Source organism: Girardinichthys multiradiatus, chromosome 12, assembly GCF_021462225.1.
Source record: "Girardinichthys multiradiatus isolate DD_20200921_A chromosome 12, DD_fGirMul_XY1, whole genome shotgun sequence".
In the NCBI taxonomy this organism is placed as follows: domain Eukaryota; kingdom Metazoa; phylum Chordata; class Actinopteri; order Cyprinodontiformes; family Goodeidae; genus Girardinichthys; species Girardinichthys multiradiatus.
Genome location: NC_061805.1, coordinates 527,177 through 550,356, shown reverse-complemented (window position 1 = coordinate 550,356; position 23,180 = coordinate 527,177). Strand labels below are relative to the sequence as shown.

The following is a 23,180-nucleotide window of genomic DNA, read 5'->3' as shown; positions in this document are numbered from 1 at the left end:
TGAAATGGGGCTTTTCTAATCTTTGGCCATATGGCACCTAGGAGGAGAACAGGGTAGAGGGGGAGGGTGGCATCTAGGTCAGTCTGCATTCTGGAAACAAAGAGTAAACTAATCCTTGTTGTTAGAATGTAAAATAGATTTTTTTGAACATCTATGACACAAATAGTCAATCTCATTCTGCTGTCACTGGGGGGATGCTGCAACGAAGATTTTAGGTAACTGCAACTAACTTCAGAGAGCCCATCCTTACATTACCTGAATACCCACTAATGCAAAATAAGAATTTTCTCATTTTAACAAAATCAAGCTGTTACTTGGTGTTAAGATGTTGTAAACGACACATTAAAATGGGACATTAATAATAAAAAAAAACCTGAATGTAAAACTCCACCCCATCAATTTAACTAGATCCAGATCAGCAGGAAACATTTGAACTAATCATTTTCTGATTAGTATGATTTTATCAGTCTCTCATGTCATAGTGGAGGGCATTCATTTCTGCACAGCCACTGCAGCTTTTCAGTCAACTTGAGGTTTGGAGTTTGAGGCAATGGCAACACATTGTTTGATTGTTTTTCTGTTGTAGAGGTGATGCTTTTTGGGTCAGTTTCTATTTAGCAGGACCCAGCTTGGACAGAGGCTTACCTATTAGTCATATATCCTCTGCAAAGTGTACAAACCTAAGCTGTGCTGAAGTTTTTAGTTCATTACAGAGAAAAGATGCCTTCTCCTCGCAACCCCTCCAAAAGAATGTTATTTACAGATGTTTTAGAGGTAGTCTAGTTTGTATTTCTATTAACCTTAATGTTCAACATGAAGCTGTTGTTAACAAAAAGGTTCCACATAAACATATTTTCTTTAAAATGATCTGATGAAAGTGTGCATCTTATCATACAAATAAAAATGAAGACAATAGTAAACATATGCTCCATACAGTGGATCACAATTTGGATTTTGTTTGAAGAGCTCTTAATAACTTCAAACTTTAAACAATTATAAAGATAAAGTTCTGATGGTTTCATTGACAAATCACTGCCCTGATATATCAGCGAGAAAAGATCCAAACATTTAGTTTGAAATGACACACAATATTAAAACTTGTGTATTTTTTACCCCTGTATTTGAGTTTATGTCTTCCACACAGTAGGTGCCTTAAAAATGGACAGTTCTGTTAGTGATAAGGAAAGATGGGTCTGTGGATGAACGTAAACAGGTGCTGCTGTTAGAAATGTTCCAGCATCGCCTGCAAGTCCTTCATTCTGTTACAATGTAGATCGGTGAGCCTGAGATTATCTGCATGGGGGGGCATTTAGCGGGATTTGGGTCATTACTGAAAATGTCATGTTAATAATGTTGCCATTCAGCTTTGTGTGTCAACATGTCATGGATGGTTCTTTCTATCTCCCTGTCTGGATCAATAAAAAAGTAGAAAGTCCCTCCTTCCTATGAATGAGACCTGAGCAGCCTGGAAATGCAATTCAAACCTGCTGGTTTTCATTTCAACTTGTTGAGCCTTGTTTTCCACATTTTTTCCAATGAAAATTAAAGCGACTCAACACGCAGAAGTGAGGCATGCTGCACAGGGTTGCTTTTATTTTAGGAAAATAGGAAACTGGTAGTTTAAAGTTTATTGTGATTTACACAAATACATTGCTGCTCAGGTGCATTAATTGGTGCCCAATACTCTCAAGTCAACTTCTAAAAATGAAATAAACATGACAATACAATACATGAAGATTAAACACCGTTTAAATGGAATCAAAAATACAAGCAAGACAACAATAAGTTGTAAATACACACTGACATAAAACACTGCATTGTGGATGTGAGATATGGGGTGGGGGTTAGGATTGGAAGATCACGGTGGGGTCCTTTATCCTGCTGCTGTTCCTAATGAGCTCAGTAACATTTCTTTGCTGCTGCTGTCTGTTAGGAAACAGCTCCATTCATGACAGGGTGTAACAGTTTTAACCAAAGTGAGAGTTGTTCAGCTGCTACATAGTAACATTTTACCTACAATAAACCCAACCCTGGGTACTCATTAAAATCGTGACCAGCCTTTTTCTAATATTTAGGGGATGTAAATATATTTTCTCTTCTGTCGTCCTCGTCTGTTTTGAGATTTTTTTCACTTTCAACTAGTTTATTCAAGTATACAATAATTTTGAGACTGAAGGGGGGGGGGTTGTTCAGTGTTTTTTATACAATGGCACAATGTGGAAAAATATTCCACATTAAACTAAAGAAATTCATATTTTTAGTATCAATTTTATCGATATTTCAATTACTTTCACAACCCTAATACCTTGTTCATATGGGTTTTTAAAATTATACACTACGCAAAAAGTATTTGTCTACTTTTACATGAACATGAACATTGATAATATCCTGTTCTTAATCTATAAGGTCCAATTTGTTGATGGACCCACCATTGCCAGCAATAGCATCTTTAAATATTCTGTAGACATCTTCTTTAAGGTTGTGCAGGCCAGTTCCAGTTTCTCCATACCAGCTTTATTCACCTGCAGCCATGGAAGTGATTGGAACACCGGAATTCATTGACCCAATACTTTTGGCAATATAGTGTAAATGAGTGTTGCACTTTATTGCACTTGTTGGGGCCCGGCCATAGCAGGAACAAAAAGGACTGAACTAACCACGGAGAACAATAGAGACTCTTAACTACAGAATGCACAGTTTTACCCTTTCCTCCTGCACACCTCCCAGGCAGGAGTAGTTTCACAGCTGTTGTAATTATTATTATGCCTATAATATTTAATAAAAAACCATTTGGTCTGTTAAAGGTTGTCCTGTGAATACAAGCCGAATATAGCAGTGGTATTAGGACAATAGATAAAAGGAGGAATCAAGCTCTGGCAGTACTGAATAGGAAAACTCTGCACAAACATGAAATAAATTCACACAATTTCTTAAAATACAAGAATTTATTAACAAACATAATTCAACTCAAAGTTAAACATATTTCAATTAACAAACTCTTTACTAGGCTAGAATAGATCAGCTAAGCTCCCAAGTAAAATGGAGAACTAAAGAAAACTAATAAACTGCATACAAATGTAAAAACAAGGAATCAATAAAAATGGTTAAAACCCATGACCAATAAAATGATCCAATAATACCATTCAGTGTTATCTATGTTTGAGAAGCAAGGTTTATCTTGAAGAACCTGGAAATTAGGTTAAATTAATCTTAGAACTCACTGAGAACAATAATTTGTATACCTCCAAACAACCAATCACAATGCAAAATCAGAAGAGTACATAAAACCTTATTTTAATAAAATAATATTGTAAAGAATGATTTGCTGGATAAAAAAACAACCTTCTGGGTATTTAATTCTCAATATTGTTTAAGTAGCTACCTTTGCTTAGTAAAATAATATTTAAGGAAATATTATCTGGGATGGGAATCAACAACCTTTCTGGACAAGTTATACTTAATGGTCTTTAATTAGCTATCACACTTAGTAAACGTAATATTTCCTTAAATATTATTTTTTAGATTAGAAACTAAAAACATCTTTGGACAGTTGATTCTTAATGTATTAACTAGCCATCAAATGGGGTAATGGAGAAGGCCACTCATGCTTTCATTAGCTCCACACTCAACTATTGTAATGCTGTCTATGTCATTACATCCCAGTTGCCCCTAAATCGCCTTTAGCTTGTCCAGAATGCAGCCGCCCATCTTTTCACTAACACCTCACGGTGTGTGCATATTACCCCAGTTTTATATTCTTTACTCTGGCTTCTTTTTTGTTTTAGAATAGATTTTGAACTTTTACTCTTCATTTTTTAAATCTCTTGCAGCCTTGTACCTTATTTATCTGAACCTTTTAGTGTTTGTGTCCATGGCATGTCCTTGAGGCCATCCAGTCAGCTTTTACTGGGTGTTCCAGGGACTAAACTGAAACGCTGGGGTGACTGAGCCTTGTCAGTGGTGGTACCCACTATCTGGTACCTGCTTCCTTTGGATCTTGGTGCTAACACCAAGCAAATCAAAGATATATTTCTTTCAGAAAGGCTTTTAATGTTCAATGGATTTTAACAGGATTATTTTGTTTTCTGTAATCCTTTTGAGAGTTTTATGGTTTTATTGTTAAGCGCTTCGGTCTCCTTATTTGGATGTTTTAAAGGACTTTATAAATCATTAAACAAAATGAAACCTTTTATAATTTTTAAATGTCCTATATGACATAAGCCTGGCGTAAACCTAACCTCACTTTTTGACTCTTATCAAACTCCATTATGTATGGGTTTTTGTCAGTAAATTTATTTTCAAAGTTTGCCTAATCCATTCAGTTTATGACACCCAAAACTCTAGTAATTCCAAGTAAACCCACACCACTTTAGCTCCTGATTCAGCTCTGGCCAGAACAGGGCAGGGCCTTTTCCCTTCAGTTGAGTGTATCGGAATAGCACAGACATATGGTACCACAAAACCAAAGAGTTTATTTGAAGCTCAAGTTCTGCATAGTCATTAAAGTGTGGTCTTATGATGGCCTGTGTTTTTTTTTTTGTGTAGATTTGCCACCAATGTGGCTTCATCCAGTTCTAAGTGTGCAGATGAAGGGTCAACCCAGATTCTTCAGGACATGTTTTTTTTACCAGAATGAAGCCACTGAAAGTATCTGCTGGATTTGCATTTTTTAAACCCCATAGATCAGATTTAACACCATTTGACATATTTTTTGAAATATCTAGGCAATGTTTATCCATTACCATAAGTGTTTTCTTGGCTGCACCATGTGTTTGAAGTGAAGGAAAGTGAAGAACATTGCATAAGTTTGAGTAAAAAGTAAAAACTCAATAGTCACAGTGCAGGGGGGAAAGATGAAGAGAAGAGTATTTTACCCCATTCAACCAAAAGTACAATACTGACAGGTTCTAAATGGAGCTATAACTGCAATGCAAAAAGATTAATCAAGATAGCTAGTTGAAGGTTCTTTACTGTCAATGCTCTAGAGCTGTATTTGGCACCTGCTAATTATCATGAAGAAACTGTTTTCATACATACGTCTCTATCCCTGTTCAGACCTGGTATTAACATGTTTTCTGGCCCCTGGAATTGTAAGTACACCAGCCTAAAAATGACTGTTCACACTCACGCTCAGCTGTGTAGTTTAACAGACATAATATGAGAGGAAATAGAGTAAATAGCCTGACAAGGGACTTTTCAAAGTGTAGCATCAGCAAACAAAGATTTTAATCTATAAATTGGCTCTTCACTGTAACAGCTGACAGCTGCATACCTTTTTTAGTTTATGTGTATTAGCCAGGAAAATGTGACTGGGTGTTCCAGTGATTTTGTTCTTTGCATGAATAATGTTTATATTGCAGTGACTGTCACAGATTCAGACAAGTCCAAATATGGTACTTAAAAAAACAGTATGTATATATGCATTTTTTAAACTTTTTTAATAAGTTGCTTTTTTATTGGGCATTGCACAATGTCAGTTTGTGGTCCTTTAATGTGTCCAAAGATGGATTTGTCATATAACGCTTAGTTTTTACTGGACGGAAGTGCAGACAAGAGTTAGGGAGATGCATGGTAAGTTAGAATCTGGTAAACTTACAGTCGAGGTCATGGAACACAGGCAAGGTATTAGACATGGAGCAGGTAGACGACAATGAAGAGGAGCTGGTAGTAGCCAGAAGGAACCAGTCCAGAACAATGTAAACAAGAGAGTATAAATGCTGAGGAAGGTTGGAGAATGGACCAGTGAACACAGGAAGCTAATTAAGGGGGAATCAGGAGCAGCTGGTGAGAGACAGAGTAAGACAACTGAAGGAGGGAAGCTAATTGACACAGGTGAACAGGGAATCCAGGAGAAAAACTAAACATCTAAGTGAACAGAAATAAGTTACAGTGAAATTAACCAAAGAACATAAACAGGGAGAAACCAGATCTATAAAGATATACAAACTAACATATCTAACAGAGGAATCCATGAGAGTAATGTAAACACAAAGATGAAATGCTGAATCTTAACATAAACTGAAATAACAGCAACTGAAGACCGGGATAAGAGAAAACAGATAAGAGCCCCTTCTCCATTGAAAGCCCCAGGATTTGTTTTAACCGGGTAATATGAATCCCAGGGAATAGTTTACAATCTTTTCCCACTGCCTAGAAAGGCCCGCAGTACACCTTCATTCAAGCAGATGACATTACTCCTTCACTCCATTTAAAAGACTATTAGCTAATAAATAATTATTTTGTTTCAACTGAGAAATATTAGATAATGAGCAGCTTTAGAGTTATACAGTTAAATAAATCCTTCCATTATTTCCTAAGTTGTTCTGGATCCATAAGTGGGAAAAGTTTAAATCATTGTTTCACATTTAATCTTTTACCAACCTGCATCTGGCCAGAGTTTTTACTTTACAACTGTATAATTCATTTACAATTACTACTAAACACTGATGAACACACTTCTTTTACTGTCATAATCATCAGGTAAACTCATTTCAGATAACTACAGTTTTTAGTAAAGATTTTATTTATTTGAATAAAAAACTGATAATCATTCCAGAAGTACAAGGAATTGTTACCTTGACTGTATAACCATTTTCAATGGTTAGAATCAGTCTGACAGAGAGAGGTACCCCCAATCCTTGTGGTTGTTAGTATAACAATGGCCACCAGTGGGCTCTACATGGACAAACTTTATCAGTTTATTATTTTACTTAGTACCCCTACACATAGCCCATTCTAAAATGGCCAAACTCTAACACTTAGTAGTTTAATCTAACCTCCCCAACAACCCCACACCTTTGTGAAGAACCTTAAGACGACATGTGTTGTGAATTGGTGCTATATAAATAAAACTAAATTGAAATATTTGATAAATATATATATACAGGTCCTTCTCAAAATATTACTCGTACTCGTACTCGTCGTCTTCCGCTTATCCGGGACCGGGTCGCGGGGGCAGCAGACTCAACAGAGACGCCCAGACGTCCCTCTCCCCAGACACCTCCTCCAGTTCTTCCAGGGGGAGCCCAAGGCGTTCCCAGGCCAGCCGAGAGACATAGTCCCTCCAGCGTGTCCTGGGCCATCCCCTGGGCCTCCTCCTGGTGGGACGTGCCTGGAACACCTCCCGAGGAAGGCGTCCAGGAGGCATCCGGTATAGATGCCCGAGCCACCTCAACTGGCTCCTCTCGATGTGGAGGAGCAGCGGCTCTACTCCGAGCCCCTCCCGGATGGCCGAGCTCCTCACCCTATCTCTAAGGGAGTGCCCCAAAGTTCATGGCCATAGGTGAGGGTAGGAACGTAGACCGACCGGTAAATCGAGAGCTTTGCTTTTTGGCTCAGCTCTCTCTTCACCACAACGGACCGGCACAGCGCCCCCATTACTGTGGCAGCCGCACCGATCCGTCTGTCGATCTCCCGCTCCATTCTTCCCTCACTCGTGAACAAGACCCCGAGATACTTAAACTCCTCCACTTGAGGCAGGAACTCCCCTCCAACCTGAAGAGGACAAGCCACCCTTTTCCGGCCGAGTACCATGGCCTCGGACTTGGAGGAGCTGATCCTCATCCCAGCCGCTTCACACTCGGCTGCAAACCACCACAGCGCATGCTGTAGGTCTTGGCTAGAGGGGACCAGCAGGACCATGTCATCTGCAAAAAGAAGAGACGAAATCCACTGGTCCCCAAACCCGACCCCCTCCGGCCCTTGGCTGCGTCTAGAAATCCTGTCCATAAAAGTTATGAACAGGACCGGCGACAAAGGCAACCCTGCCGGAGTCCAACATGCACCGGGAACAGGTCCGACTTAGTGCCGGCAATGCGGACCAAACTCCTGCTCCGCTCGTACAGGGACCGGATGGCCCCTAATAAAGGGCCCCCGATTCCATACTCCTAGAGCACCCCCCACAGGGCATCACAAGGGACAGAGTCGAATGCCTTCTCCAGGTCCACAAAACACATGTGAACTGGTTGGGCAAACTCCCATGAACCCTCGAGCACCCTGTAGAGGGTATAGAGCTGGTCCAGTGTTCCACGGCCGGGACGAAAACCACACTGCTCCTCCTGAAGCCGAGGTTCGACTATCGGTCGGACTCTCCTCTCCAATACCCTGGCATAGGCCTTTCCAGGGAGGCTGAGGAGTGTGATCCCCCTGTAGTTGGAACACACCCTCCGGTCACCCTTCTTATGAAGGGGGACCACCACCCCAGTATGCCAATCCAAAGGCACTGTCCCCGTCCGCCACGCTATGTTGAAGAGGCGTGTCAACCATGACAGCCCAACAACATCCAGAGACTTGAGGTACTCAGGGCGGATCTCATCCACCCCCGAAGCCCTGCCACCGCGGAGCTTTTTAACCACCTCGGTGACTTCAGCCTGGGTGATGAAAGAGTCCAACCCCGAGTCCCCAGCCTCTGTTTCCACCAGGGAATGCGTGATGGCAGGATTGAGGAGATCCTCGAAGTACTCCTTCCACCGCCCGATAATGTCCTCAGTTGAGGTCAGCAGCCTCCCACCCCCACTATAAACAGTGTTGGCGAAGCACTGCTTCCCCCTCCTGAGGCGACGGACGGTTTGCCAGAATCGCCTCGAGGCCAACCGGTAGTCCTTCTCCATGGCCTCACCGAACTCCTCCCATGCCCGAGTTTTTGCCTCTGCCACAGCCCGGGCCGCAGCACGCTTGGCCTCACGGTACCCGTCAGCTGCCTCAGGAGTCCCACAAGCCAACCACAGCCGATAGGACTTCTTCTTCAGCTTAACAGCATCCCTTACTGCCGGTGTCCACCACCGGGTTCTGGGATTGCCGCCGCGACAGGCACCGCAGACCTTACGGCCACAGCTACGGGCAGCAGCATCGACAATAGATGCGGAGAACATGGTCCATTCGGACTCTATGTCTCCAACATCCCCCAGGATCTGGTCGAAGCTCTCCCGGAGGTGGGAGTTGAATACATCCCTGGCCGAGGGCTCTGCCAGGCGTTCCCAGCAGACCCTCACTATGCGCTTGGGCCTGCCAAGTCTGTCCGGCTTTCTCCTCCTCCAGCGGATCCAACTCACCACCAGGTGATGATCCGTGGACAGCTCAGCCCCTCTCTTCACCCGAGTGTCCAAAACATGTGGGCGAAGGTCTGATGATACGACCACAAAGTCGATCATCGACCTCCTGCCTAGGGTGTCCTGGTGCCAAGTGCACTGATGGACACCCTTATGTTTGAACATGGTGTTCGTTATGGACAATCCGTGACTAGCACAGAAGTCCAATAACAAAACACCACTCGGATTCAGATCGGGGAGACCATTCCTCCCGATCACGCCTCTCCAGGTGTCACTGTCATTCCCCACGTGGGCGTTGAAGTCCCCCAGCAGAATAATGGAGTCCCCGGGAGGGGCACTATCCAGCACCCCCGACAGGGACGCCAAGAAGGCCGGGTACTCTGCACTGCCACTCGGCCCGTAGGCTGAAATGATAGTCCGAGACGTCTCCCCAACCCAAAGGCGCAGGGATACGACCCTCTCATCCACTGGGGTAAACCCCAACACGAGACGGCTGAGCTGGGGGGCAACAAGCAAACCCACACCAGCCCGCCGCCTCTCCCCGTGGGCCACTCCAGAGTAGAACAGAGTCCAACCCCTCTCAAGGAGATGGGTTCCAGAGCCCACGCTGTGCGTGGAGGCGAGCCCGACTATTTCTAGTCGATATCTCTCGACCTCCCGCACAAGCTCAGGCTCCTTCCCCCCCAGCGAGGTGACATTCCACGTCCCTAGAGCCAGCTTAAGCATCCGGGGATCGGGCCGCTGAGGTCCCCACCTTCGTCTGCCACCCAATCCTCTTTGCTCCGGTCCCTCACGGTTCCCCCTGCAGGTGGTGGGCCCACTGGGGGAACATCAAAATCCTTGAGAAAAAAAATGTAAATAATAATCCTTGGCAGCTGCTGGTAAGAAGTAGTTTTAGTCCAATATTTCTGTAATTTTGGCTAATAGATAAAAAGTTAGGAGTAAAAGAATGCAAGCAATCGGGGAGCTTAAGGGAAAAGCATCTGGGGGATGGCCTCGCATCTCTCGTTCGGGCTAGGCCCGGCCGGGTCCCGCGAGCAGCAACCCGGCCTCCAGGCGCTCTCTGACGAGTCCCGACCCCAGGCCTGGCTCCAGGGTGTAACCCCGGCTCCGCCGTACCAGGCAACGTCACGTGCCTCGATATTTTGGTCCTCATGAGGGATTCTTGAATCACTCTTTGTCTGACCCATCACCTAGAGCCTGTTTGCCATGGGAGACCCTACCAGGGGCATTTAGGCCCCAGACAACATAGCCTCTAGGATCATTTGAGCACTCAAACCCCTCCACCACGTTAAGGTGGTGGTTCAAGGAGGGGTCAAAAAAAATATTAGCATATTGTGATAAAGTTCATTATTTTCCATAATGTCATGATGAAAATTTAACATTCATATATTTTAGATTCATTGCACACTAACTGAAATATTTCAGGTCTTTTATTGTCTTAATACGGATGATTTTGGCATACAGCTCATGAAAACCCAAAATTCCTATCTCACAAAATTAGCATATTTCATCCGACCAATAAAAGAAAAGTGTTTTTAATACAAAAAACGTCAACCTTCAAATAATCATGTACAGTTATGCACTCAATACTTGGTCGGGAATCCTTTTGCAGAAATGACTGCTTCAATGCGGCGTGGCATGGAGGCAATCAGCCTGTGGCACTGCTGAGGTCTTATGGAGGCCCAGGATGCTTCGATAGCGGCCTTTAGCTCATCCAGAGTGTTGGGTCTTGAGTCTCTCAACGTTCTCTTCACAATATCCCACAGATTCTCTATGGGGTTCAGGTCAGGAGAGTTGGCAGGCCAATTGAGCACAGTGATACCATGGTCAGTAAACCATTTACCAGTGGTTTTGGCACTGTGAGCAGGTGCCAGGTCGTGCTGAAAAATGAAATCTTCATCTCCATAAAGCTTTTCAGCAGATGGAAGCATGAAGTGCTCCAAAATGTCCTGATAGCTAGCTGCATTGACCCTGCCCTTGATAAAACACAGTGGACCAACACCAGCAGCTGACACGGCACCCCAGACCATCACTGACTGTGGGTACTTGACACTGGACTTCTGGCATTTTGGCATTTCCTTCTCCCCAGTCTTCCTCCAGACTCTGGCACCTTGATTTCCGAATGACATGCAGAATTTGCTTTCATCTGAAAAAAGTACTTTGGACCACTGAGCAACAGTCCAGTGCTGCTTCTCTGTAGCCCAGGTCAGGCGCTTCTGCCGCTGTTTCTGGTTCAAAAGTGGCTTGACCTGGGGAATGCGGCACCTGTAGCCCATTTCCTGCACACGCCTGTGCACGGTGGCTCTGGATGTTTCTACTCCAGACTCAGTCCACTGCTTCCGCAGGTCCCCCAAGGTCTGGAATCGGGCCTTCTCCACAATCTTCCTCAGGGTCTGGTCACCTCTTCTCGTTGTGCAGCGTTTTCTGCCACACTTTTTCCTTCCCACAGACTTCCCACTGAGGTGCCTTGATACAGCACTCTGGGAACAGCCTATTCGTTCAGAAATTTCTTTCTGTGTCTTACCCTCTTGCTTGAGGGTGTCAATAGTGGCCTTCTGGACAGCAGTCAGGTCGGCAGTCTTACCCATGATTGGGGTTTTGAGTGATGAACCAGGCTGGGAGTTTTAAAGGCCTCAGGAATCTTTTGCAGGTGTTTAGAGTTAACTCGTTGATTCAGATGATTAGGTTCATAGCTCGTTTAGAGACCCTTTTAATGATATGCTAATTTTGTGAGATAGGAATTTTGGGTTTTCATGAGCTGTATGCCAAAATCATCCATATTAAGACAATAAAAGACCTGAAATATTTCAGTTAGTGTGCAATGAATCTAAAATATATGAATGTTAAATTTTCATCATGACATTATGGAATATAATGAACTTTATCACAATATGCTAATATTTTGAGAAGGACCTGTATAAGAGAAAAATAACTGTAAGACTTAATACTCCACTAAGTTAGGTTCACATGAAAAGACAATCGTATGTAAATGTGAAATTTAAAGTGCTCTGATCATCAATACTGTATTAAACTATTTGTACTACAGAACTGTGGCAAAACAGTTAATGATTAATGCCAACAATAACTTAAAATTTCACAAATTTCCAGCGTAAAATATTCCGCTTTTGTTTCTGGTACTCGTGGTTATTTACCACATACATACTAAACGCTTTATATTCACTTTCATTCACTACAAACAGATAACAGGTAGAGGGAAATCCCAGAGTGTCGTGCCAAGATCAGGCAGCAATTAGAGAGGAAGTCCTGGTCCAGTTTAGCTTAGCTTAGCAGGCAGACCAGCAAAAAAACCAAAACACTAAACAGAGTTCAGGCGGACTGCCAGATGGAAAGAGGTGAAGTGTCGAGCTGATCCTCAGTTGAAAGAGCTGAAGCTAAAGCATCAGGGAGGAACCAGATCTACAAGGACATACAAATTAACATATCTAACAGAGGAATCCAAGAGAGGATGGAATGAATCTAAACATGAACTGAAATAACAGCATCTGAAGAACATGAGAAGGGAAAACAGACTAGAAACTCAAAACCTAACACAGGCAGATCATGACAGGATTAATATGGAGGTAAAATAATCTCATTAGAATCAGATATTTTTTACACATTGAATTTATAACGCTTGATCCTTTGCAATTATGTATGTGATTTGTTTTGTACTTAAAATTTAACAGCAAAGATTTCACCTGCAGAATGTCTGAAAAAATTCAACTACGAATGTGTTGACTGTGTAGTGACTCATGCCAAAGCAATCAGCACTAGATCGTGTCAAATGGCTGATAATGCATCTTAATGTCACCTGCCAAAAAAAAAAAACAAGAACAGTCGAGCGGCTTTTAGCCAATCATATTACGCTCATTTGATCACGTGACTCACCAGTTCACTTCTGCAGAGGCTCTTCTTTTGACCCAGAAGGAAGCAACGAAGCTGACGTTGGCTTCCAGTTGTAGCCTTCAATTCGGGAAACAGTTAAAGGGCAATTATACCTCATTTTTCATTACCTTGAGCATCTTTAATCTGCTGTCTAAAAAATCTCTAATTCTAATGAGACCTTTATAGATTAACAAAAATAATAATTCAATTATTTGTAAAGCGCTTTCAGTCAAAGTGCTGTACAAAGTGTTAAGAACCAAAAAAATTCAATGACAAAATGTTTTCAGAGTTCCAAACTATTCTGAAAGTAAACCTTCAGAGAGGCCCTAGAAAACCATCCTCAATGAGTCTTGAGTGCATTCATATCTTTACTTGTGCAAGGCCTTGTGAATAGGGCATAAACAAAATTTATTATTAATAATAATAAAACCTCCTACTCCATGGCTTCAAACTTCATTTTTCTTATATGGTCACTCTGCTCTCCCAAATTCTCCACGATGAAAGTACTGGTTATCATCATGCAAAATTTCCGTTCTAAATAGGGTGGTCTTCACCACTGTTGCACCTGTTATCATTTCTGCTAGCAATCTTAGTAGATCACCAGCAACACGCCAACTAATTGAACATGCAATGTTCTTTTGTACTCGCAACTTGGCACCCCTTATTTGGAATCATAGTTAATTCGGCCGTTAGTGTATTACTCTGTCTTTGGTCTTTTATTCAAAACTTGCTAATCTATGTATTGTGTTCACATTAGAAATTGCTCATGTAGATCACACATAAATAGGAATTTAGTGTTAAAGACATGAAACTCTTTTTTTCTGAGCAGCAATTTTACCCTAAACCTTTTCAAGTGTTTTATGTTAAATGTTTATGTAGAGAGTCTAACCTTTTTCTGTATCTCAACAACAGGATGTAATGATCACAGGGACCTTTACCTCACTATTTCCCAGATGGAATTTATAGCTAGACAGTTATCGTAAGTAGAACCTATAAATAGTACAAAAAACAAGTTACTAACTATACAGATTAATTTTTAAAATAATGTTTAAATAACAATACCTTTTGTTTGCTGTTAGAGTGTGACCCGTTTTTTACATTTGTGTGTTTTTCAGATGATGATAGTCCAATCCTGCAGACACCACTGTGGACAGCAATAAGACATCTTCCCCACAGGTTTATCTGACTAATTCCTCTTGAGTTTACACAAGTTCTGTTCAGTACTCTTCACTCAGAAACAGATTTGTGAAGCTTAGCCGACATGGGTTCTCGTTTTTGTTCTAATGGTGGCAAGCATCAGTGTTGCTGTTGGTAAGTTATCTTCAGCAGGCACAAAATGCCAGTATGCCTATCACTCAGGACAATGCCCTCAGCATCCTCCTGCTGCTGGAGGACTGGCACAGGGCTCAGATGGTGAGATCTAACAAGAGGGAGAACATAAAAGAAGACAGTGTGGAATATAAGGTACTTCACTACACTCCCACCCACAATCCTCACTTTTTGGTCTTATATATATATATATATTTTTTTTAATTATTATTTATTTTTATTTTTTTTGTGGCACTGGTGGCCTTTAGAGGAGGCAGATGTATATGATTTGTATTGTAGTTTCTTGATAGGATTTTATACCATATTAGTTTGTAAATAGAAAGTAAGCTGTTTCACTATAGATCCTCATCCGGTCCAGGTACCTGACCAATTTCACAACCGCTTTAAGACAACAAACTCAGACAACAAATAAATGGACATAGATCCGACAACTTAATAAAGGATCTATTTTTAAATTGCATCTTTAGCCCTGTCTAAACTCATCTGCCTGCATATTGTGGTTCTAATTTTGAAATCTAAAACATCTTGGAAAACCTCTTCCATTTCTACCTGTTATTACTAATAAACATCAGTTAGGTTGAGACGAAGGCTGGGAATTCACATAGAAGAATCTTTCTGGACCTATTGCAGGTGGTCCTTGTTTTGTCGGTTTTGTGATCAGCAGTTTTACTGAGATGGTTGCATGAAGCCACAGGTTCTCTAGCTTTTCTTACTCAGAGGCAAAATTCTGCTAAGCAAAGTAGAAAGAATGTTAAATTATATTTATATATATTTATAGGATTATATAATTTTCCCATCTTTCAATTTTTCAATTCTTTTGTCTCGAGTTTTTTTTGGTCTTTTGATTGTTTTGGGCTAGTTTTTCAAATGATGCTCTGAAGAACTAAAATGTTTCTGAAACAATAAAAATAAAATAAATCACTCAGTCAGTATTCAAAAGCAGAGGTTTGTTATGTGCTATCATTTTTTAAGAACCATACATTTACTTTCAATAAAGTTATAAAAAACTCAGTATTTTGTAGTTATATTGGCCACATGAAAACTAATTTCATTGTAAGTATATTTCTAAAGCTATACTTTAAAAGTTTAGTGCAGGTGTTTGGTAGTAATATCGTTGTTTAGTGACGTTGTGGCATCACTTTATCACAGTTTGGTAAATCAATGCATCATTTTAAAGGCATTTTGTGAAGTAATTTTCCATCTCTGGCTCTAACTTTGCTTTTCTCCTAGTAAACATTTGGCTTTCATGAGCTAACCTAATGTGTCTTATCATATTTTTAGCTTTATGCTTTCAGTTGTCTTTATTTTTTACCTTTGACTGAAGCTTCAACAGCAGCATATCTATCCTACTGTCTCTATGGGCCTGTTTAGACCTGATACTGATATGCGTTCAGGCTGATCAGGTTATAAGTAGGCCAGCCTAACAACAACTCACACCTGCCATTAAAAATTGTCCAGAGGTATCGGATCACAGTTGCCTGCTCCATATGGAAATAAACACAAAGTCATGTCTCAGAATCAACAGATCCTGTGCCTGTAACATCACAGACACATTAAATCACCTCAACTACATTGTTATTCAGACATCAACATGGCTGATGATCACATGAGTCACATTTTTCTGCAAGTAGTTGGTTTAAAAACTCTTTATAAGCTCCCTGTGTAGTTTTAAGAAACACAATATAAGAGAGGAAATCCACAATAAATAATGTGTGATTTTCCAACATCAGCTCTCAGAGATTTATCTCATAAAACAGCATTGGTGCTTACACAACTTTATTATTATTAGGTATGTTACGCTGTGCAGCCATGACTGGATATTGCTATTCTGTAAAGACTTAGCTCTTTGCAGGGTCTCTTGGGGGGTGGAGCCATTTCCACCAGTCATTGGCAGGAGGTAGGGTACACCCTTGACAGGCTGCAAGCCCATCACAGGGCAACATAGAGAAACACAGAACATGAACATTTATGGACTGCAGGATAAGCTGATGTACAAAGAGAGAACTTGTGCATGCATGGGGAGAACATTCAAACTCCATACATAAAGACCCTGGCCTGGATTAGAACCCAGAAACCCAAGGCAACAGTGGTAACACCTGCACCACCATGGGTTCCTGTATGAACATTAACAAAATAATCAAAGAACGTAAGATTTAAAAAGATTTTTATATACTATTACACTGTAAATGTTGTATCCAAATGGGCAACCTCTTCTTCATTAAGCACCTGGATGACACCAAAAACACAATACATTTATTTTGATATAAATAAATTCAAAGAATTCAATGAATTTAGCATAATTTTACAATGATAATTATTACTGATAGAGCTCCAGTGTGACTTTGTGTGAAAGAAGTCCCTGCTCCAAAATAGTCACCTTCAAGCTTAATCTGCATTTGCAGCTGCCAACATGGACAAGAAGCCCTCTGGAGAAAAGATTTACTGAGTTGTTTGGCCAAAATGACAATGGGTGCTTTCTCTAGTAGACAGGGTGAAGCTTTTAAATCAAAATGCAACATTTCAACTGTCAATTATACTGGTGGTTACTTTAAGCTAAGGCTGGTTTACCACCACTGGTTCTGCTACATTGCCAAAGGTGGATGGAAGAATGAAGAACCCATTTCAGTTCTCCAACTTTACTTCAACTTAAAAGCTTATTTAAAACTTGGAAGCAATTGGGTATTTCATCAGGACATAGATGCCAAGACTGGCATTAAGCTTCTGGAATGGATTTCCCAAAGCCCTGAAATCAACCATACTAAAAATTTGCTTAAAAGGCATGTCTGTGAGAGGATGCAACCAGTTTAAATGAACTCTCTTAAAACCGCTGAGATGAGTGGTCAAAAAAGACAGCCAGAGTTATACCAGAAGCTTGTTGATGGCTACAGAAAACTTGTGGGCACTGAGCAAATCACCAGGAGACATTTAACAAGGTCACTTATGGCATATGTATATATTTGTGCATGTATTTATAATTATTAGCATTTTTAGGTTAGAGACAGTCCATAATAAATTGAAACTTGTGCATCCAATTCTTGTATTTCATTCATTCATTCATTCATTCATTCATCTTCTATACCGCTCCTTCCATAGTGGATAACGAGGGAGCTGGTGCCTATCTCCAGCAGTCTACGGCGAGAGGCAGGGTACACCCTGAACAGGTCGCCAATCCATTACAGGGCGACCTTGTATTTCTTGTATTTAGAATTCATTAAAATTTTTAGTTTTAGGAATATTCTTGAAAGAAAGATTCAAAATCATACAGAGAGGTTCATAATTATTATTATATAAGTATATGTATACTTTTCCCTGGCAACTGATGGTACTGATGCTGTTTGTCTAGAATAGGTGTATTTTTGACTGAGTAAACAGATTTTTTTGGTTTTTCTATCTCCTCCAGGATGAAGAGTACCACAATGCAAAAGAAGACAGTTTGTGTGGCAACAATGGCGTTAGCATCATTCAGTTGGATGACTTGCCCCTGTGTCTGGCTGCTGCTCAGAAGTTGGTGGAGTATATTAAGTTCAATTTCATGGACGGTGACTCGGATCTCTCAACTACAAACTCCTCCTGTAGGAAGGGACTTGATGTTGAAGTTCATGCTGTTTCCCTCAGAAAAGGTGAGGGTGATGCTGTTGAATTTGGCCTGAGCTTTGGGAACATCCCAATTTTTGGGGATCCTGACAACAGGAAAAAGGGATCATCAAGGAAAAGGAAAGAGGAGGCCCCCATCATTGATGTGGGCTGCATCTGGGTGACAGAGGTGAAAAAGAAAAGCCCAGCAGCCTGTTGCAGGTGTATAAAACTCAGAGACGAATTGCTGTCAGTAAATGGACAACTGATGGTGGGAGTTAATGTCGGTGGAGCCAGGTAAAATCATAGTACTAAATACTTCAAAATTTCCTGCACTGTTTATGAAATCTAAGCAACAATCTTTAAAATGTTTCTTGGAATATGAACTGTATTGTTGAGTCCACAAAATCTATACAAGTGTTCTGCAGTGTTATAACACTTAAAGGGCAGGACATCTCTGTGCTTAGTGACTTTTTTATTAAATTTCCTACATAACAATTTCCCCCTCCCACAACTTTTTTACCTCCACTTAAACCCACACCGAGTTAACCCACACTGTGCAACATACACTCACCGGCCACTTTATTAGGTACACTTTGCTAGTACCGGGTTGGACCCCCTTTTGCCTTCAGAACTGCCTTAATCCTTCATGGCATAGATTCAACAAGGTACTGGAAACATTCCTCAGAGAGTTTGGTCCATATTGACATGATAGCATCAAACAGATGCTGCAGATTTATCAGCTACACATCCATGATGAGAATCTCCCGTTCCACCACATCCCAAAGGTGCTCTATTTGATTGAGATCTGGTGACTGTGGAGGTCATTTGAGTACAGTGAACTCTTTGTCATGTTCAAGAAACCAGTCTGAGATGATTCGTGCTTTATGACATGGCGCGTTATCCTGCTGGAAGTAACCATCAGAAGATGGGTACAATGTGGTCATAAAGGGATGGACATGGTCAGCAACAATACTCAGGTAGGCTGTGGCGTTGACACAATGCTCAATTGGTACTAAGGGCCCTAAAGTGTGCCAAGAAAATATCCTCCACACTATTACACCACCACCAGCCTGAACCGTTGATGCATGGCAGGATGGATCCATGCTTTCATGTTGTTGATGCCAAATTCTGACCCGGCCATCCGAATGTCGCAGCAGAAATCAAGACTCATCAGACCAGGCAACGTTTTTCCAATCTTCTATTGTCCAATTTTGGTGAGTCTGTGTGAATTGTAGCCTCAGTTTCCTGTTCTTAGCTGACAGGAGTGGCACCTGGTGTGGTCTTCTGCTGCTGTAGCCCATCCACCTCAAGGTTCGATGTGTTGTCCATTCAGAGATGCTCTTCTGGATGGCTTGACCATGTCTACATGCCTAAATGCATTGAGTTGCTGCCATGTGATTGGCTGATCAGAAATTTGCGTTAACGAGCAGTTGGACAGGTGTACCTAATAAAGTGGCCGGTGAGTGTATGTTTAAAAAGCACATGTGCAGTCAGGGGCAGATGGACAAAGATAAGAAAGGTGTTCTTAAACGTTTGACCGGTAGTGTGTACACACTACCGGTCAAACGTTTAAGAACACCTTTCTTAGTTTTCATGCTTTTCTTTATGTTTATGATATTCTATATACATTGCATGTAGATTCTCAATGAAGGCATCAAAACAGTGAATGAACACATATGCAATTGTCGGTGTGGTTTCAAGAATGGGACCCAAATGCAGACAGGCAGCACCAAGTAAAAATAAAGGGATTTAATTAATAAACCAAAGCTAACTAAACATGGGTGGCAGAACGTAGATGGAACATCGAAACAAAAACATAGGGACATATAGAAGTACATTTAATGATCCAGCATTGAGTGAACAGAACAGAGGAGTATATGTAAAGCGTGAAACACGTGCAGCTGAGAGATTGACTGGCAGAGTCCAGGTGGACCAAATGAAACTAATTACAAGCTGACTGGCAGGTAGTGGAGACAAACATGAATGGGCTGAGACAGAAGTGAACACAAAGCATGAGCTGAACAGAGAAGCAATAACACAATCTACAAAAAGGAAGTTCTTACAAAACATAAACTAAAATACACAAAGAACAGAATACAAGACTAAATAAGGAATAAAAGTGACAACTAGAAAACATACATCATAATCAGAAGAAGAAACTAAAATAGTAAATAAACCAAGGCACCACAAGGAAAATAATCATGAACCAGGCACAAAACAAAACCTTAACATCCTCAGATCCTGACACAACTATGTAGCAAACCAAAAATAGCAAAATAACTTTAAATATGTTGTGTTTTAGAATCCTTAAAGTAGCTGCCCTTTGCTGTAATGACTGAAATATTAACATTTGGCTGTCTCTCAATGAATGTCTGGGAAGGTTTTTCAAGACTTTTTAGAAAACCATTTCAGGTGACCACCTCATGAAGCTCATGGAGAGAACGCTAAGAGATCAGAGCAGTCATCAAAGCAAAGGGTGGCTATTTTGTAATAATCTAAAATATAAAAATGTTCAGAGTTATTTCACACTTTTCTGTTTAATACATAATTCCATTTGTGTTCATTCACAGGTGTGTTGTCTCTGGTGAGAATCTACAATGTAAATAGTCATGAAAATAAAGAGACCCATTAAGTGAGAAAGATAGATAGATAGATAGATAGATAGATAGATAGATAGATAGATAGATAGATAGATAGATAGATAGATAGATAGATAGATAGATAGATAGATAGATAGATAGATAGATAGATAGATAGATAGATAGATAGATAGATAGATAGATAGATAGATAGATAGATAGATAGATAGATAGATAGATAGATAGATAGATTTAAGAAAATAGACTCAAAGGAATATACGACAATGACAAAACAGGAAACAGTTGACTCAGAAACAAATTGAATGACTTTCTGTTAAAATAGTCAGTGGTTGGGTAACTATTTTATCTTTTTTTCAAAGTCCAGTCTAGCACTCAGAATTGTTGTCTGAGTGCCAAAAGAAGCCCAACAGATTTACTTTCCCAAGTAGAGCATTGGCTAAATCTTTGTATAAAAAACTATATTAGAAACTGCTTTGGGACCAGAAGAAGCAAGAAAGAGAGAGAGCTGAGGCAAAAGGCAAAAAGGAGAAGGAGAAACAAATAGAGGAGAGAAACAAGGATGAAAAGAATACAAGCGGCTCAATATAGAACATCCGTGTGTCTGTTAACACCTCAATTCAAACACCTGTGGGTGTATGTGTGAGTGTGTTTGTGCATATAAGGTTTTTCCATAAAAATATGCAATAATGGGTGCGAGGAGCCACAGACTTGCCCCCTAGTACCCGACACAGAGACGGAGGAGATCAGAGTCACCGACATCCAAAGCCCCCCCAGAGCATGGGAACCCCGAGAGGACCACTGCCGGGAATACCGACCCCCCCAGCGAAGGGCCGACAGAGCCAGGAGGTCCTGGCCCCGCCAAGCAGCCATCGGGAGTGAGCCGCCACACACCAAAGCACCCAGACCCGGACACGGTAACCAACCATACCAGTGGGCAGAGACAGCAGCCACTGATAGGCAGTGTGCAGCTCCAACTCCGGCCACCAATGACCACTCTCCCCATCCAGAGAGGGGGCCATGAAACAAAGAGTGGTCCACCTGGTCCAAATTAAATGGACCGCTTCTGGATGCCATTAAGTGTGCCCACCCCCAAGCCCCTACATCTGCTTGTCATGAAAATGTTATAAGTAAGAGTGTCTAAGATGTGCAATAAAATTCGGACCCGGGCGCAGGACCAACAAAGCGCCCAGTCCTTGACCCCCCAGCCCAGCAGACCACGCGATGTACCACCCCGCCCACCACCATGCCTAAGGGAAAGTTGCCGGCCCACCAATCCGTAGAGTGCCACGGAAAGGCCACAGATTATCCTCTCCGATATTTGATGTTGTGCAGCTGGAAGGATTTTTGCTAATACATTTTTACTTTTGGACATTTGTTATGATGCATAACCATAGGTAACAAGGTGGGGGTTTTTTCAACCAGAAAGCAGCTGATTAATATCTCAGAGGCTCAAATAATACTTCAACTACAACCCCAAATCCCTGATGAATTGAAAAAGAGTCGATGTGGATGCAGAGCAGTATTAAAGAGAAGAGAGAGAAGGAGGAAACTGAAAACATCTTTTTCATCGATTACAATGGGCAATGTGAGAACATTGGGAAACAAGTTGGAGGAACCCCAAGCCCTACAAAGGACCCAGCTGGAGAATCAGAAATTCAGTATCATGTGTTTCACTGAGACATGTCTGCAGGATCATATCCTCGATTCCACCGTCTCTCTGCCAGGTTTTCTGACATACGAACAGATAGAGATTTAAGGAGAAGGAGCAAATTCAAAGGAGGTGGATTAGCAGTGTTTGTAATCAACATATAATGTAATATAAGACATACGTTACTGTAAAGTGTTGTCTCTGCAGTCCATATTTTGAACTGTTAGCAGTAAGTTTTCGTCCACATTATTTACCCAGAAAGGTCCAGTGTTATTTTGGCGACAGCTTACATTCCACCATCCGCTGTTGCCAACACTGCATGTAATGTAATTAGCTCAGTTGTTGCTGACCTACAGACACAACATCCCAATGTATTTGTGGCAATAACTGGGTTTTTTAACCATGCTTCACTCTCTGCTACACAAAACTGATTTGTTTTATGTAAATGTCAAGGACTCATACATCCCTAAAGCAAGACCTCTTTAGACAAATCAGATCACAATGTTGTTTTTCTCTGCTCAAAATATAAGCCCATTGTTCAGAGGCAAGCTGTAATAAAGAGAACTGTGAGAAGATGGTCACAGGAAGCTGAAGAAGCCCTGTGAGGTTGCTTTGAGGCTAAAGACTGGGACACACTGTGCCAGCCACATGGAGAAGACATCAGAGCCATTACTGAGTAACTATAACTGACTATATAAACCTCTTTGGATAACACCAATCTCACCAGAACAGTGAGATACTTCCCCAATGACAAACCCTGGAACACTAGTGACCTGAAGGACCTCCTTAACAAGAAAAAAGAGCATTTAGAGAGGGAGACACATCATTATTAAGGAGTATACAGAAGCAATTTAAAATCAAGATAAGAAACAGCAAGGAGGTGTACAAGAACAAGCTGGAGAGCAAGCTCCAGCAAAAGAATATTAGGGATGTGTGGTCAGGCATTAAGAAGACACAAGCTTCAAGCAAAAGGGCGATCGAAAAGATGGATGTCTGGACAGAGCCAAAGAACATTTATTTTTCAATAGTTTCAGTTTAGGAACAAGCTCAGTATCCTGCACTCCTGCCCATAGCCAAACAGAGATCCCACCC

General features: G+C 41.3%; 1 protein-coding gene across 5 annotated transcripts in view; it reads left to right on the top strand.

Annotated features, from left to right (window-relative positions):
• The window catches only part of pdzd2 (PDZ domain containing 2), a 75,032-nt gene that overhangs the window by 3,311 nt on the left and 48,541 nt on the right, over positions 1-23,180 (top strand). For all 5 annotated transcript variants that reach the window (XM_047381821.1, XM_047381819.1, XM_047381820.1 and 2 more), the window contains exons 2-4: positions 13,848-13,914; positions 14,051-14,399; positions 17,665-18,134. In XM_047381821.1, the coding sequence (XP_047237777.1) occupies positions 14,280-14,399; positions 17,665-18,134 (590 nt within the window). In that variant the 5' untranslated portion in view covers positions 13,848-13,914; positions 14,051-14,279. The remainder of the gene's footprint in view (positions 1-13,847; positions 13,915-14,050; positions 14,400-17,664; positions 18,135-23,180) is intronic.